The sequence below is a fragment of the Polistes fuscatus genome, unplaced genomic scaffold (assembly GCF_010416935.1).
Source record: "Polistes fuscatus isolate 324 unplaced genomic scaffold, CU_Pfus_HIC Scaffold1, whole genome shotgun sequence".
In the NCBI taxonomy this organism is placed as follows: domain Eukaryota; kingdom Metazoa; phylum Arthropoda; class Insecta; order Hymenoptera; family Vespidae; genus Polistes; species Polistes fuscatus.
The window spans coordinates 15,547,642-15,562,301 of record NW_025112997.1 but is presented as its reverse complement, the minus strand read 5'-3'; the positions used below and the strand labels follow the sequence as shown (position 1 = coordinate 15,562,301).

Sequence of the window (14,660 nt, the reverse complement as noted above, 5' to 3'; positions counted from 1 at the left end):
TTCCTTTTTCGTTTCTTTAAGACGCATCGAGTTACTCCCACCCTTTCCTGCCGCCTGTTTCCTAGCCATTTATACCCTCTTATATTCGCCACATTTCTGCAAGAAGCGTGTCTCGTATTATGCAAATTTCCGTCATTGCTTTGACTTGCTCTCTTCTACCTGCTCGAATTATACCGGATATGACGTCATAGCGTGAAGCATTAAACCTACCGCATGGTGGACAGTATAATTAATATATGCCGTGCAGATCGTAGGTACTAGCAATTAGTTTAATGCCGCATTTACTGTCGCGACGCAACTTAATATAGACTTGATCAATATTGGCCAGATATATATATATATTTTCTCGTTTTTCTTTTTATATTTATGATTAATTGTACGAAATTTCTCTCTCTCTCTCTTCTTTTTCTTTTTTTATTTATATTTGTTGATTTCCATTCTCGAAATAATTCTTCCAAAATTTGATTAATTCGTAACGAGCGAGCAAAGACGAGAGGAAGTGAAAAAAATTATCAATGACTTCTCGAGTAGAATAAATAATCTAGTAAACTTTGTTCATTTTCGAGAGGGAGGGGAGGGAATCATGACAATTTTGAACGATAACCCAAATTTTTTGATTATTATTGGGTCATTCGATGAAGAGAGAAAAAGAGAAAGAAATTCTTTCTTATATATTTTATCCAACGAGACACCTTTCGTTGTTGCCTATAATGTACAGTCGTTAATTACAATCTTCTCGACGATCAAGATAAGATGTCGATAAAAAACTGACACGTGGAGATTACGAACTTGTTTGTCTGTCTTTCTCTTTCTTTTTTCTATCTTTTATTAGATCTCTCTTATAAATGTGGATCGGCTATGTGGATCGTAAACCAGATCAATACGAGCAAAAACCTCGCAAAACATTAAAAGTTAATTTATACTCGTATTTATATATATATTACCGTGAAAGACCGAAATTGGAAAATGTCAAGATTCACATGATCGCTTGGTATATGTCCGAAATATTATTGGGTTGGCAACTAAGTGATTGCGGATTTTGTCGATAGATTATTATTAAAATAACCGCACTCACTTAGTTGCCAACCCAATATAAATGTAATTTATAAAAATAAACCCAAATATTCGGTCATTCACCGACGTATTTGGTATATATTGACATTTCACCATCTGAATCTTAACATTCTTTTATTTCCGATCTTTCATGGTAACATATAAATTATCTCTCGATTATTAGATAAAACAAGTGTTTTTAGGTGAATGGTTCCATGATAATTGCTACGATTGCCGAAGGAAAACCATTCTTTGCTTTTCGACAATAAAAATTTTTGTACAATTTTATTTAATGCTTTGACAAAACTGTTAGATCGACTCAAGTTAGGTGTCAATAAAAACGAAGAAGGATAATATGTTATTCCATAATCGTGACTGACCATGCGATAACTCGCATAAATATTTCACGATTTTAAGAAAAAGAAAAAGTAAATAACATCGAGTTTATGTATCATACAAGGATCGCCTGGCAACAAGTAGTAAAATTATTTTAGAACAGTTACGTATTCGTTCCACTGGTTAGTGACACGGTTATCTTGTTTACTACTACTAATACCACTGTCACAACTACGATATAATCAATCTTACTACTACCATTAATATTTATTACTACTATTGTTATTATCACTCTTGCCATTGATAATGTTATTGCAAAGATGTGTCAGGGTTATCGCTTGCAACATTGCCGCGAATTTTTTACCCGCCAAAAGAAGGCCAACTCGAAAGATTATGGGAATTCGGTGATAGCGAGATGATTAAAGTCAGAAAGAATTGTTGTATCACTTTTTTTTTCTCTTTCATTCAATAACATGATTAAATAAGAATGATATATTTATGTAACTTTTACACGAATTTATGTTTTAATTAATTATTACATTTTCGTATAAAACCTATCTATTCAAAAATATTAATTAACATACGATCATCCAAGTACATTAAACATAAGTTAGGGGTTTTCTAAGCAATACTTCTATTACAAACTCTTTCCCTCTTCCTCTGTCTTTTTTTTTCTCTTTTTCTTTATCTCTTTCTTTTTTCTATATCCTTAATACTCGAAGAATGAAAGAAAGATCTAATTTATTGCAACACAGGAATACGTACCTCGTATTAATGTGTATATGGACAAGTGAGTAGGAACTACGTTAGCATCGGGTTTTCTCGCCACGTAAGCTAGACGTATACACAACGTGACCTCGAGCTCACTATCACTATCGTACCATGATAAGCCGACGACCGTGCAAAATGCAATCCCTCTTTTTTGAAATGGTTGCTTCAACGGTGAGTTGATACGAGTTCATCGCGTATAACTGTATCCATAACTTCTTTTTCTCTTTTAAATCCGTTAACTTGTATAATCATTTCATTGATTCGACGATTCGTCATGTTAGAAATTATTCTTAAAAGGATATACGTTCACTGATGTCTAAATGAAAGAATTTCGTTGATAGTTTTGCTCATAGATATAACACACCGAGCAATGGGAAATATTTTACACAACCACATATGTAATATAAACGTATATGTATTAGATTATTCGTATCACGATTAGCATAGATTTGCTTAAATTGCATCAATGTTAGAAAAATAAGTTTGAAAAAATGTATAAGGAAGTTGCATAAATTAATTATTATCATTATCATTTATGATATTAACGCACATACGCAAATGAAAGCTTAAGACAAAATATTATTTCATTGAAATAGTAACACTAAATATTAAGAAAAAATATAAACGATCATTCGCATGAGAGTAAGAATTGACTCTGACTCGTTTGCTGTAAGTCGTGTTATTCGTTTGTACACATTTATTAACAAACAATGGAACAAACTAGCGAAGAGTTTATTACCTAAGTTTTAATTACATAATGAAAGAGAATAAAAAGAGAAAAAGAAAATTAACAGGATCAAAGTGAATGTTTACATTCCAGGTCACCTGATTACACGAAAGGCATCTTCCAGAGCATCGGCTTCAAAGAGTTTCATGATTACCTCATCTTACCAGAAGAAGAGAGGGCAAGCAAGAAGGTAAGTAAAAGACGTTGGCGTCCATATCTTCATCAACGTGATGTCCGTTGCAGCTGCTCGACTACCGGCTACTACGTATAATCATGCGTGATTCTCGCTTTATGTGCCGTCATCGAAAAATTCATCCGGGTTGTTTTTGATGATAAGTAGTAGTAGTATTATTACTGGTAGTAAGGCTGGTAGGCAGCTGCTACTTCTTTCTTGAATATTTCCTTAATAAAGCCCTTATTTTGTTTTTCTTTCTTTCTCTCTGTTTCTACCTCGAAAAATTAACTCGACAACATCTTGTTACAACAACGTTTTATATAATTCTATCGCATATTTGTTTCAGGGAGAAAAGCTGCTTGAAGAAGGTCTTGATTGTTTAAAATTGGTTACGAGAAGATATGCTAAAACTCAACAAAAATGGATCAGGAATCGTTTTTTACGTCGAGTCGATAGACAGGTACACCTTATTATGCGTATTTTATGTATTTAGTTATTTTTTATTTTCCTTATACTTACCGTTATTCATGTACCTTTATGTATGTTTACGAATATATTAGGTTCCACCGTTGTATGAATTGGATTGTACTGATTTGACTCAATGGGAATCTAATGTTTATGGTAAGGCAGTCTCGATACTCTCTGCAGTATTACGTGGTGAGAAACCCGAAGAAAGACCTATCAATGAAAATATCGAGGATCAGAAAACTAGTGATAGCAGTAATGAAGTGCAAAATTATTGCGAGGTAAGTAGTCAGCTATACATTTTATTAATGTCACGATTAATTAAAGTTTCTTTTTTATTTATTTCAGATTTGTGAGAGAATATTCATCGGTAAGTTGCAATGGGATGCGCATATAAACGGATTTAAGCATCGAAAACATCTGCGACGTAAAAGAAAATAGAACAATCAAATTCGGCAGAAAAGAAAATCGTCATAGATGGATACCAAATTTAAATAATACGATATTATATATATATATGATGTTCAAAAAACATTATTCAATATTTATACGGTACATAAAACTCATTATGTTAAGTTGGTAGATAAGTTTCAGTAAATATAGGTCAAAAAGTCAACAATTTCTGATGTATCAATATTTTTTTATTTTAGTATCATGAATATGTCAAGAATATGTTTGGCGTTTATGAAAGTACAAAGGAGGACATGTAAAATGGTTTCTATAAATCGAAAAGCTAGCATTAAATCGACTATAATACTAACATACAAAAATATTTGCATCTCAGAAACGATTGACATTTCGAATTATGTCTATTAAGGCTTTTATACTCAGTATAGTACAATCTATGTATTTTGTAAATATTAAATGTTTTTTTTTTTTTGAACATTCTGAATATATACCAATAAGTGTATATTTAACAGACTTTAAAGATAAAAAGTTTATATATTTTCTAATGAAAGTGTTCGACAACGGTCGATAAATTAGATTGTTATCTTATCGATATCAAATAATGTAGTTTTATTTTGCATATTATCGTATCATACGATGCTTATGCAGAGAACAGTCTAGTTTAATAATTTTAAACGAAAAATTGCAATGTAGATATAGTACACAAAATAATTGTGAAAACAATTATCAAGAGAGATTATGTATCTACGGTCGGTAAAATTTCCTCTGATGATAGCATCTTAATAATTTTTTTTTAAGAATTAAATGATACTTTATAACGGTCATTATTAATTAAAATTTGAAAAAATAATTCAATAATTACTTTTACAAGACTTACAATTGTTTGACAATAATTTCAGTTGTGATTTTAAGTTTCAATTTTAGGTTTCTATTTCGTTGAATAGTTACAAATATTAATGAAACTTTTAATTGTAACAAAAAAGGTATTGTTTATTTTGATTAAATAATTACTTTTCTATTAATTATAATGTAATTAAAATCTTTTTCTAAAATTTATCGATATTAATATACATATTTTTTGTCGAATTTTTCATTGGTTTTTAACTAAACTTTTTTCATTTACCTTCATTTAGTTAACAGTTTATTTAACACACACACTTTTTCTTTATATTTTATATATGATATACAACTCTAAATTTTATGTCTATGCGCCTAATACAAAGTTTAATTATAGAGGCACAGGTGTGCAGTGCTCAGCCACTTTACTATTTCAATTAACGTAAATTCGCAGTTTCCATTGCCTTTGAAACTGTTTTCAGTTTCTGTGGAAAATGTCGGATCCTAATAGCGAATCTACGATGAATTGAAATTCGCAACACATTTCGAACATGTTCCGCATGTTCTCGTTCTATTCAGTATTGTCCGTATCTCTATGGACTATGAAATATTTGCTAATGTTCTGTTTCATAGCAATTTGGATTAATAAACAAAAAAATACATTTATCTAATGTTTTAATAACTTTTAATGGTCTAAAGTTAGATCAATGTTACTGAATCATTTTGTCTACTATGTTTACGGAAGGAATTTTGCTATTTTTCCATTTCTTGTTTAAATATATATGGCATGATGATTTTTAAATAAATTTAATTGTCAAATTAAAAAGCGAAAAATTAGGTTTGGAGTCCTGATTAAGTCAACCTAATGGCCCAATCTTTTTATGAATCCTTCATTATTATTATTATTATTATTATTATTATTATTATTATCATCACATTAGAGAATTATTGATACTTTTAATATTATGATGTCGAATGTCTTTTTCAGGATTATTCTTAGAAAATAAAAGTGATACATAATGGTATGGTACTATCATTCATCAATGAGTGCCATTTTTTTGACATCAGATTCAATTTTGTACAATCCATTAAAATATTCAAAACAAGAAAATCAATGTTAATATAAGGCTTGTTATTGATTGTTTTTAAAGTGATTGGAATTATACAGGTCGAGGCACTAACTATTGCCATCTAGAATATTTTCGAAAGTATGATAGTAGTAGAAAAGTTTTTAAAACAAAAGTTGTATGGGACAACGGGGGCAATTATATGACGTTAGTTTTTTGTTACTAAGTGGAGTGCTAAGTGCTTTCTGAAATTTCAACTTTGTTTTTTAGATAGAATGCTGTATTTTGGTACTTATTTTCTGATAACAGCTGTCGAGAAGAATCCAATGATGTGCAATATTAAGATCTTTGAAGGTCAACGATGGTCAGTTGAGGAAGAAAAATGAACTTATATTTACAAAAGGTGTTCAAAGTGATCACCATTGGTATTACTATCATACTTTCGAAAATATTCTAGGTAGCAATAGTTAGTGCCTCACCTTGTATAGGAAAATTACATGACATTTATATAATTTTGTGTGTTACGGTAATATATATATATAGAAAATAAAGTTTATTCAATATACACGTAATAGTGATATTCTTGCGTATATACAGCATTGGAAACACATTATTGCGTAAACATTAATAATATGACATCATAACAGCATGGTGGATAAATTCCAAAGAACAGTATTATATCAATCTAATTGAATTCAACAACTTAGAACCATTGGAACGATCTTTAGGCATACAGCAAGGCTTACGATTCGCGAAACTCGATATTGACGACAAAGGGATTATTGTGTATATATTGTTTGAATCCATATCAATGTGGATTCGATTCACGAGCAGTCGACTGTGTTAACATGCATGGTTGTTAATAATCTTCAAATTTCGTGTGATATGAATATAATCATTTCGAATCGAACATATAAAGTTTATCAGAGAAATCGGATTTGTATAGTTTGTCAAAGGAAGAATTAAAATTTTAACGCGATAAAAATATTTCGATGTTCGTTTAATATTGAAATGTGCCCGTAGGAAAGTTTTCAATGATCGATCGATCGAATTTATAAGCATGCGTCGATGTCGCAAGTCGATACGTTTTACTGTCACTTCCTAAGGTCGTTGTTTTCTTCCGAACGTCGAAACACGCCTCATTAAATGCCGAATATATTTTTCGATTTTCTCACGTGAACTCTTTGGTAATTTGATTCATAGTAAATAGGCGTGGTAATTTATTCTAGGGTTTAATATGTCCATGAAATTTGACGTCGGTGACTGGTAAATTTAGTCATTTGTCGTATGATTCATTAAAACGACTTTTAAATGGGTTGTCAAAAATATTTTGTTATAAATTTTATTGTACAATTTTGTTTTCTTCTCTTTGTTTTTTTGCTTTTTTTTCACAAACAAATGTTTTTAATAAATTTTAATAAAGAAATTTTTCAAACAGATATTTTCCAACATACTTCATTAATAAATATAATAAACGTATTGTTTCAACGTTGGAAAAACAGACACATGTCATTAATTACTCTCTGGATTCGCTAATTTATTCTAATTATATTTCTTATCTGTAGGCGAGATAGTATTACACAGAGAGAAAATTGTTTCCAAGTGTCTGTCGCAATCATACGTTTGCGTGGGATCGATCGAAGCGTACCCTTGCACTTACTGTGTCGCGGTAACTCGAATGCCAAAGTTCATCGTTCGAACGTAAAGATGAATGGACGGGGTCGGATGAATGAACGAACGTGGCTAGCGAGAAAGAGAGATAGAAAGTCAAAGGAGTGGAAAGACGGGTTTACTTCTCATTGTGGGGCGACGTTTATCGCCATGTAAATGAATGAAAGAAGAGGAAACTGCTTTTATCGCTACGAAACCGTCACGTCCGCTTTCGATGTGCCAATCATTCCTATCGTTTAGCGCGAATCCTCCTCCGGCTATGACTAATTCCATAACATTTGTCTTCCGACAAAGATATTGGACTTAAATATTTTTTTTTAACTCAATAGTCTCGATTGATTAAATTATATATGATTTAAATTATACAAATATTAGATACATTTTTTTTATTAGTTTAATAATTACTATAGGGAAATATTAGTGGTATAATTATTAATTTCGAAGAAAATTTTATTTTAATTATGAATCTTATGTACTTAGATACGTCAGATTTAGTTGTCACCAAAATGCAATATAAGTTCTAACAATAAATAATTCGAGAGATTGTTCATTAAAAATGTATACTTTTATTGTATTTAGTCTGTAAAGGTGAGTCGATGAAGAAAATTTTTAAGAGTTAGGAACTGATTTTCGGAAAAAGGGAAACCAAAGGAAGGAAAGGGTTTATTTTAAAAAATTGATAGGGTCTAATAAAGGGCCTATAAACGAAAATTAAAGAGATCTTGTAATGGGATGGAACGAATGGTGCAAATATACGTGCAGTTTTAGCTGCAATTGCAAGCAATCCACAAATTAGCTTCTAGCAAATTGCACCTGATTGCTGTATGTATAATTAAGTATCTTACGTATTCTTTATTGTAGCCGTATTCATTCCTATCATGTTTCACTACTTCAAGAATCTTATGGTAACATTTTTAAATTTTCATAATCGTGTAGTATCTTATGGGTATATGTTAAAACAAATAGAATCTAATGATTTATTTGTCGATGTGCAATGCTGTTTATGAACTAATCGACATTTATCGATTGTTTCCTAATTTACAGATTGTGTCATAATGACATGTGGTATAAACATGACAGTTTTTCAGTATATTATGCAATGGCAGCGAGAAAAGTATTCAATAGTAAATTTCTTGGAGATTGGATCGATCGTGGTGGTGTAATCAGTTGACCATTTCACTGTCTCGTTCTTATTTGATTCATTAATGAGCAATTTTTTCTTAACCATTTATACGAGTATATTGCGACTGATAAACACCATCTTAAACATCATTTTAATATAGATAAATTATGTTTTTTTCTTAATGTTCCTTAGGTTCAGAAGAAATAAAATATATTTATTATGGTGTTTACCGAATTAGTCTGGGTATACGCAAAAAGATATATAAATGTAAAATAATGATAAATTTATTTCAAAAGAACTGTAGGTAATCTTGAAAATTCTGAAAAAAGACCGGCAAAAGATTTGGTATAATACAATCATCATAAAGCTTTCTTTGAAACATGTTACATTAACCAAGAAAATTTCTATTACAACCGCTAGCGACGGAATGAACTATGACGACTATATATTTCGTGGTTCATCCTATATATTAATTTAAAAGTTGATTAGAAATTCAAAATTAGATAATGGAAAGATTTATATAGTTTATTTATTAATAATATAACATCAAAGGAACAATAATTCTGGTGTTTATAAATTAATACGTTTGGAATAATAATATTTTTTAATATTTGTATCATATTTTTCTTCGAATGCCGAAAAGATCCCAGCTATATATATCACGTGAAAAATAATGCTAGAAAAGATCAGTTCTGATTACGTATTCAATATCTGACTTTATTTCTTACTGTCCCCTCTATCGTTCAGAATCAATCCTTCAGGTTTAATGCACCGTGAATTTAAAATTAAATAAAGCGCAGCGATGTGTATTAATCCGAAATGTCAGAATGGAAACCGAGATCAAAGAGAGATCAAAGTATCTGCGATCTCTTTTTAGAAATTCTATACGTGGATCGTAATCTTTCGTCAATTGTTAAAGAAACAAATTAAAAAGATTAATATTTCAATTTTTTGGCGACGAAATATTGCAAAAAATGTAATATGAAATATATATATATATAAATAAATAATTTTCTTTCAATTTACACAGACTATATAAATAATGAACCTCATTTTCATTTTCAGCTAAAGATAATATATAATATATATATATTATATATATATATATTACCGTGAAAGACCGAAATTGAAGAATGTCAAGATTCACATAATGAAATGTCAACGCATATCAAATGCGTTGGCGAAAGACCGAATATTTGGGTTTATTTTTATATATTAAATATTTTTGATATACACCAAGCGATCATGTTAATCTTAACATTCCCCAATTTCGATCTTTTACGGTAACTCATATGCTATCTTAATACGAGACACAGACGAAGAAACGACGAAGAAAATTAAAAGAATGTCAAAAAATATTGAGGAAAAAGAAATAACACATCAATTAAGTAAAATAAAAGTGATACTTGTACAAAACGTATTAAATAAATAAAATGCACGAATTATTTTGTTGTCGTTGCACAATCGTAATCTTCGCTAAATGCAGGTAATAGGGAAAAAATTAGAAAATCAGAGAAAGAAAAGTCACAGGAGATGTTCGATGATTAGAGGTATGCTTAAGAGATATAGTACAACGAGAGAGAAAGAGGGAGAGAGAGAGAGACGTTAGAAAGAGATAAGGTATCGATAGTAGTCGCGAGATGGCGACGCACTGGCCGACGTCGGGCGTCGTTTGAGCGGCAGTCGCGCGTACGACGCCGTCGTCGCCACGTGGGGAGGAAATTTGAATCGGGCGCCATACGGGGGGGGCCGAAGGCCGGCACATGAGCGCGAGAAAGTAAGTGCCGGGACGCATCGCGAGAAATCGAGACGGAAAGAGACAGAGACAGAGCCAGAGAAAAAGAGAGAGAGCGAGATAGGTGCTCTGAAGCATACCAGAGTGTAAGAGAGAGGGAGAGAGAGAGAGAGAGAAAGAGAAGGACATACAACGAGCTTAGCCATCTCGAGCGCCGTGCGATCATTCGCACTTGCCGGCTCGCGTTTCCGTCGTACAGATAAAGAGCTGTCGTGCGTCTGCTCAGAATTTTCCCCCGAAAAATATTTTTGAAAATACGACTTATTAAAAAAAAATAAAAAAAAATTTATATATATATATGTATATATATATATATAAGTCTAAAAACAAGAGAAATATATATATGTATATATACATACATACATAAGAAAGAGAAGAAGAGAGAGAGAGAGAGAGGGATAGAGGAAAATAAAGAAAGAAAGAAGGCAAGAGTGACGAAAGAGAAGCCGTTGTCAGTGAGTGGCGAACCGTGGGACGGATTGGACACGGACTGCAAGTCCTTCCGCGAGTCCTTGAACTTCAATTCGTCGATCGATTCGATCGTTCAAGGAAAGGTCGAGAATCGAGGCTAATCGAGGTGTACGTTTAAGGACTACGAAAGCTTGACCTCTCTTATAGACAAGAGCCGACCTTGGATATCAGTGTCGCCACCGTCGCTTTTTATTATTCACATTTTCTTCCTATTTTTTTCTCCAATTATTTATCTTCTTTTTTTCTGACATTTACTCTCGACCCTATTTACACAATTGACATTCGTTATTTACCCTTCAGAGCCATTCGAGGTATCGACAGAAGGAAGATAAAGAAAATTGTTTTTTCTTTGTTTGTGCTCGTGTAAGTTATCCGAAGAAAAAGAAGAACAAGAGGTGGTGGAAAGAAGTATACGAGATTAACCATTTATCACGCCGATGGAATGATTCAATATGTGGCCTAGGTAAGTGCAATTAAGAAGGAGAGAGGAGGAGAAAGAGAAACAGAGTGCGCATGATACATGTATATCTATACGAAAGAAGAGAGAATGAGAGAAAGAGAGAAAGAGAGAGAGAGAGAGAGAGAGAAGAGAGAGAGAGAGAGAGAGAGAGAGAGAGAAAGAGTAGTTTACAGCATGCGGTCGAGAGCAGTCGAGGGTGGTAATTGGAGGGAGACGAATTAAAGGGGTTAAACGTTGGCGAGGGTGAGTGAGCTACAGGTAGCTCCCTCCGGAAGTTTACAAGACACCGGCCGGTGAATCTTCATTCATCGGATGTATCATTTTCTTGTACTATTCATAATACCATTCATCCTACCATTATAATGACTAACTCGACAAATGGAAGTTTCATTTAAAATCGATTTTCCTGGTTTTCCATTATATTCACCGACGTAATCGATTATATAATAAATCGAATTACACGTTAAGACATGCAAATACCATAGAATTTACCTTCAGAGAGGAAATTGGTACTGCGAATAAACCGATTTGAGATCGTTTACTCGAAAAGCATTCGAACGCTTCGTCTCAATATGGAAATTCCTTGGTAAATTGTGTTATCGGTCAAAGCAACGTTATCTCTCTCCCTCTCTCTCTTTCTCTCTCCTCTCTCTTTCTATTTTTCACCCTCTATCATTCTCTCGTCTCTTTCAAACTTGATTTGCTCGATTCGATTCCATGAAGGGAAGAACGTTTAGGAGAGATTCAAAGTAGTAGACGGCATTAATCTCCGGAATGGAGAAAGGGGATTCGTACGCACGATGCACTTCGCTTATCGGTACGTTTCTACATACAGTATAAGTGCTTACATACGTACATACCAAAGGATAGATACATGGATACATGGGTACTTTATACGTTCCTTTTACGTGGACCGGTAGTGGTGGTTAGTAATGCAGGAAGATGGTAAAGAGAGGATAGGAAGGGTTGAAACCGGCGCCATTAGCGGTTAAACGTTCTCCGAAACTACCTTTGTAATAGCATTTAATTAACAAAGATGTGACTTTATCGATTTTAGACCGGTCGATTAATTTCATTGTGTAATAATGCCCGATCGTAAGAGAGCCGAAGGCTCTTCTTTCGTTCTATCACAATTCATCTTGAAAGCTTCCATAAATTTCTAACGATATCGTAGTACACGCCTTTCTTTCTCTCTCTCTCTCTCTCTCTCTGTTTTAACCTTTTTTAATCTCCTATTCTTTTTCTTGTTCTCTTGCAATAATAAGAAACGTTTATCATATTTTATTATTTCTTGTTTAATAAAAATCTACAAAGATGCATCCACCTACTTTTTGTTTTCTTTAGAGCTCAAATTAGATATTAAATTTCTCGTAATGTTAGGTCAGATTTATGTTACAATCGTTGGGTACATTTCAAGAATGCGATAAGCTGAGATCTTATGAGATTCGTCTTGTATTTCGGCTTACGGTTTGCATTATTAGAATAATTGTCTTTTTTTCACACGTACAGAAACACTTTTATGAATAATCGGATAACAAGGAATGAAACAATATGACGTACCTATTGTATGACGTTAATGGTATATCGTTGATAATAGATATTATATATATATATTTATACAGCTACGTCTACTGAATTTCCAATTAAGTTTCGTAAGATTTTTTATTAAAACATGATACTCTATTATGTCACAGCTATAATTCTTCTAATTTTCTTGCAAATATTTTTTATCGATTATTCATAAAATCAATATTTTTTTGTCGAATAAATTATTATCTTTCGTTATCCGAACCATAGTAACTCTTAATACATCTTGTCAATTAAAATAAAATTTGATTTATGACGAGGTATGAATATCTCTCGATACGCAAAGTTAAAGTTCTCTTGGCTTTTCAATTTATCTTCAAACCTCGGAAACGACGTGTTATTTGCTCGTATATATCTATCGAAAGTAGTTGCGAGAACGTCGAAGGGAGATCTCAATCTTTGGTATCCGGAAAAGTTTAACCGCTGAGATTACTTTCTGGTATTGACAGAATGTTTGTTACGTTACATGAACGTCTCTAGTGGAAAACAGATAAAGGAGTGAGGACAAATATTAGAGAGAGAGAGAGAGAAAAGTACGAGAAAATTCTTTTATCAACTTGGAAAGAACAAATATCTTGTTGTTTAAAAGCACGTCTCTTTTTTTTCTTCGAATGGAGTTAAATCCTAATATCAATTGACCAGTTCGCTAGTTTCGCATTTCCTCTCGTAAGACAAATAGCAGTGGGAGAGAGAGAAAGCGAAAGGAATAAAAACGATTGGCGATAGAAACGTTGTCATTACTGGTCAAACTTGGAACTATATTGAAAGATCGACTTTCTACGGTCGGAAGTACAACTGTTGCGCGTTTAATGTTTTATATTGGTCGCTATCGAGCTAACAAACACGTTCTGTTCGATCAAACCACGGAAACGCTATGACACAAGTATCTACGTGGATACGTAGTAATAAAATTTAAATTGTACGTAGAAGTGCGGAAAAGGAAACTCTAAAGCCAAATATTTTGATATTATTTTTAATTAAATCATTTACTTCGTTTTATTTTTAAATATATATATTTCTTGATGCAATGTATAAGACGAATATATTATGAATAAGACGATACAAAAAAGAAACCGATAAAATGTCATATCAGATAAATGTAGAAAGGAGAGAACACCCTTTGATAATATCACGGTATAATAAAAGGATAGAACTTTTCTCGTAGTAATATATAAGGGCTAGATTGAGGGTCAAACGAGGAATTTCAACGTCGATAAAAGGAAGAAACAGTAGAAAAAAGGGAAAAGAAAATAAAGATCTGGATCTATAGCCGATCGACATAAAGTAAACAAAAGATAAGAAAGGAAAATAAAGAAAAAGAAAAATCAACTCTAGCTTTGCATTTCTCGCGTTGATAAATGTAAAATCACGTTGTTTTTATCCTTTAGCACTTGGAGACATACTAGACCATTTCAGAGTAGAGAAAAACGAACTGAAACACGCGTGCCATGTGACGACCCCACGTTAATCCTGTACAGATCGTATTTACGAGTCGGTGGGCTTGTACGGACGGACGGTATTCGGTGCACGTGTTCGCTCGTGTCATCCACGCACACTCTCGTTTAAAAGTATGTATGTGTGAGCCGAGTACGCGCACGGGGTTATGAAAACAACACACGTACATTGAAACGGGTGGATAGGCCACCCCCGTGGTCCTCGGAGCACGTGGCTTGTTCGAAACGACGCTCGTAAACGAATCTTGGAATTTCGCATT

The 14,660-nt window shown here is 32.7% G+C and overlaps 2 protein-coding genes across 2 annotated transcripts in view; both read left to right on the top strand.

The window, feature by feature from the left end:
• Positions 1–4,534, top strand: part of LOC122522197 (tRNA dimethylallyltransferase) — an 85,669-nt gene extending 81,135 nt beyond the window's left edge. The window contains exons 6-9 of the mRNA XM_043643044.1: positions 2,981–3,077; positions 3,409–3,522; positions 3,623–3,808; positions 3,876–4,534. Of these exons, the coding sequence (XP_043498979.1) occupies positions 2,981–3,077; positions 3,409–3,522; positions 3,623–3,808; positions 3,876–3,968 (490 nt within the window). The 3' untranslated portion in view covers positions 3,969–4,534. The remainder of the gene's footprint in view (positions 1–2,980; positions 3,078–3,408; positions 3,523–3,622; positions 3,809–3,875) is intronic.
• Positions 4,535–10,810: 6,276 nt separating this feature from the next.
• LOC122522183 (collagen alpha-1(XVIII) chain) overlaps positions 10,811–14,660 on the top strand; it is a 200,575-nt gene continuing 196,725 nt past the window's right edge. The window contains 1 exon segment of the mRNA XM_043643021.1: positions 10,811–11,362. Within this exon segment, the coding sequence (XP_043498956.1) occupies positions 11,352–11,362 (11 nt within the window). The 5' untranslated portion in view covers positions 10,811–11,351.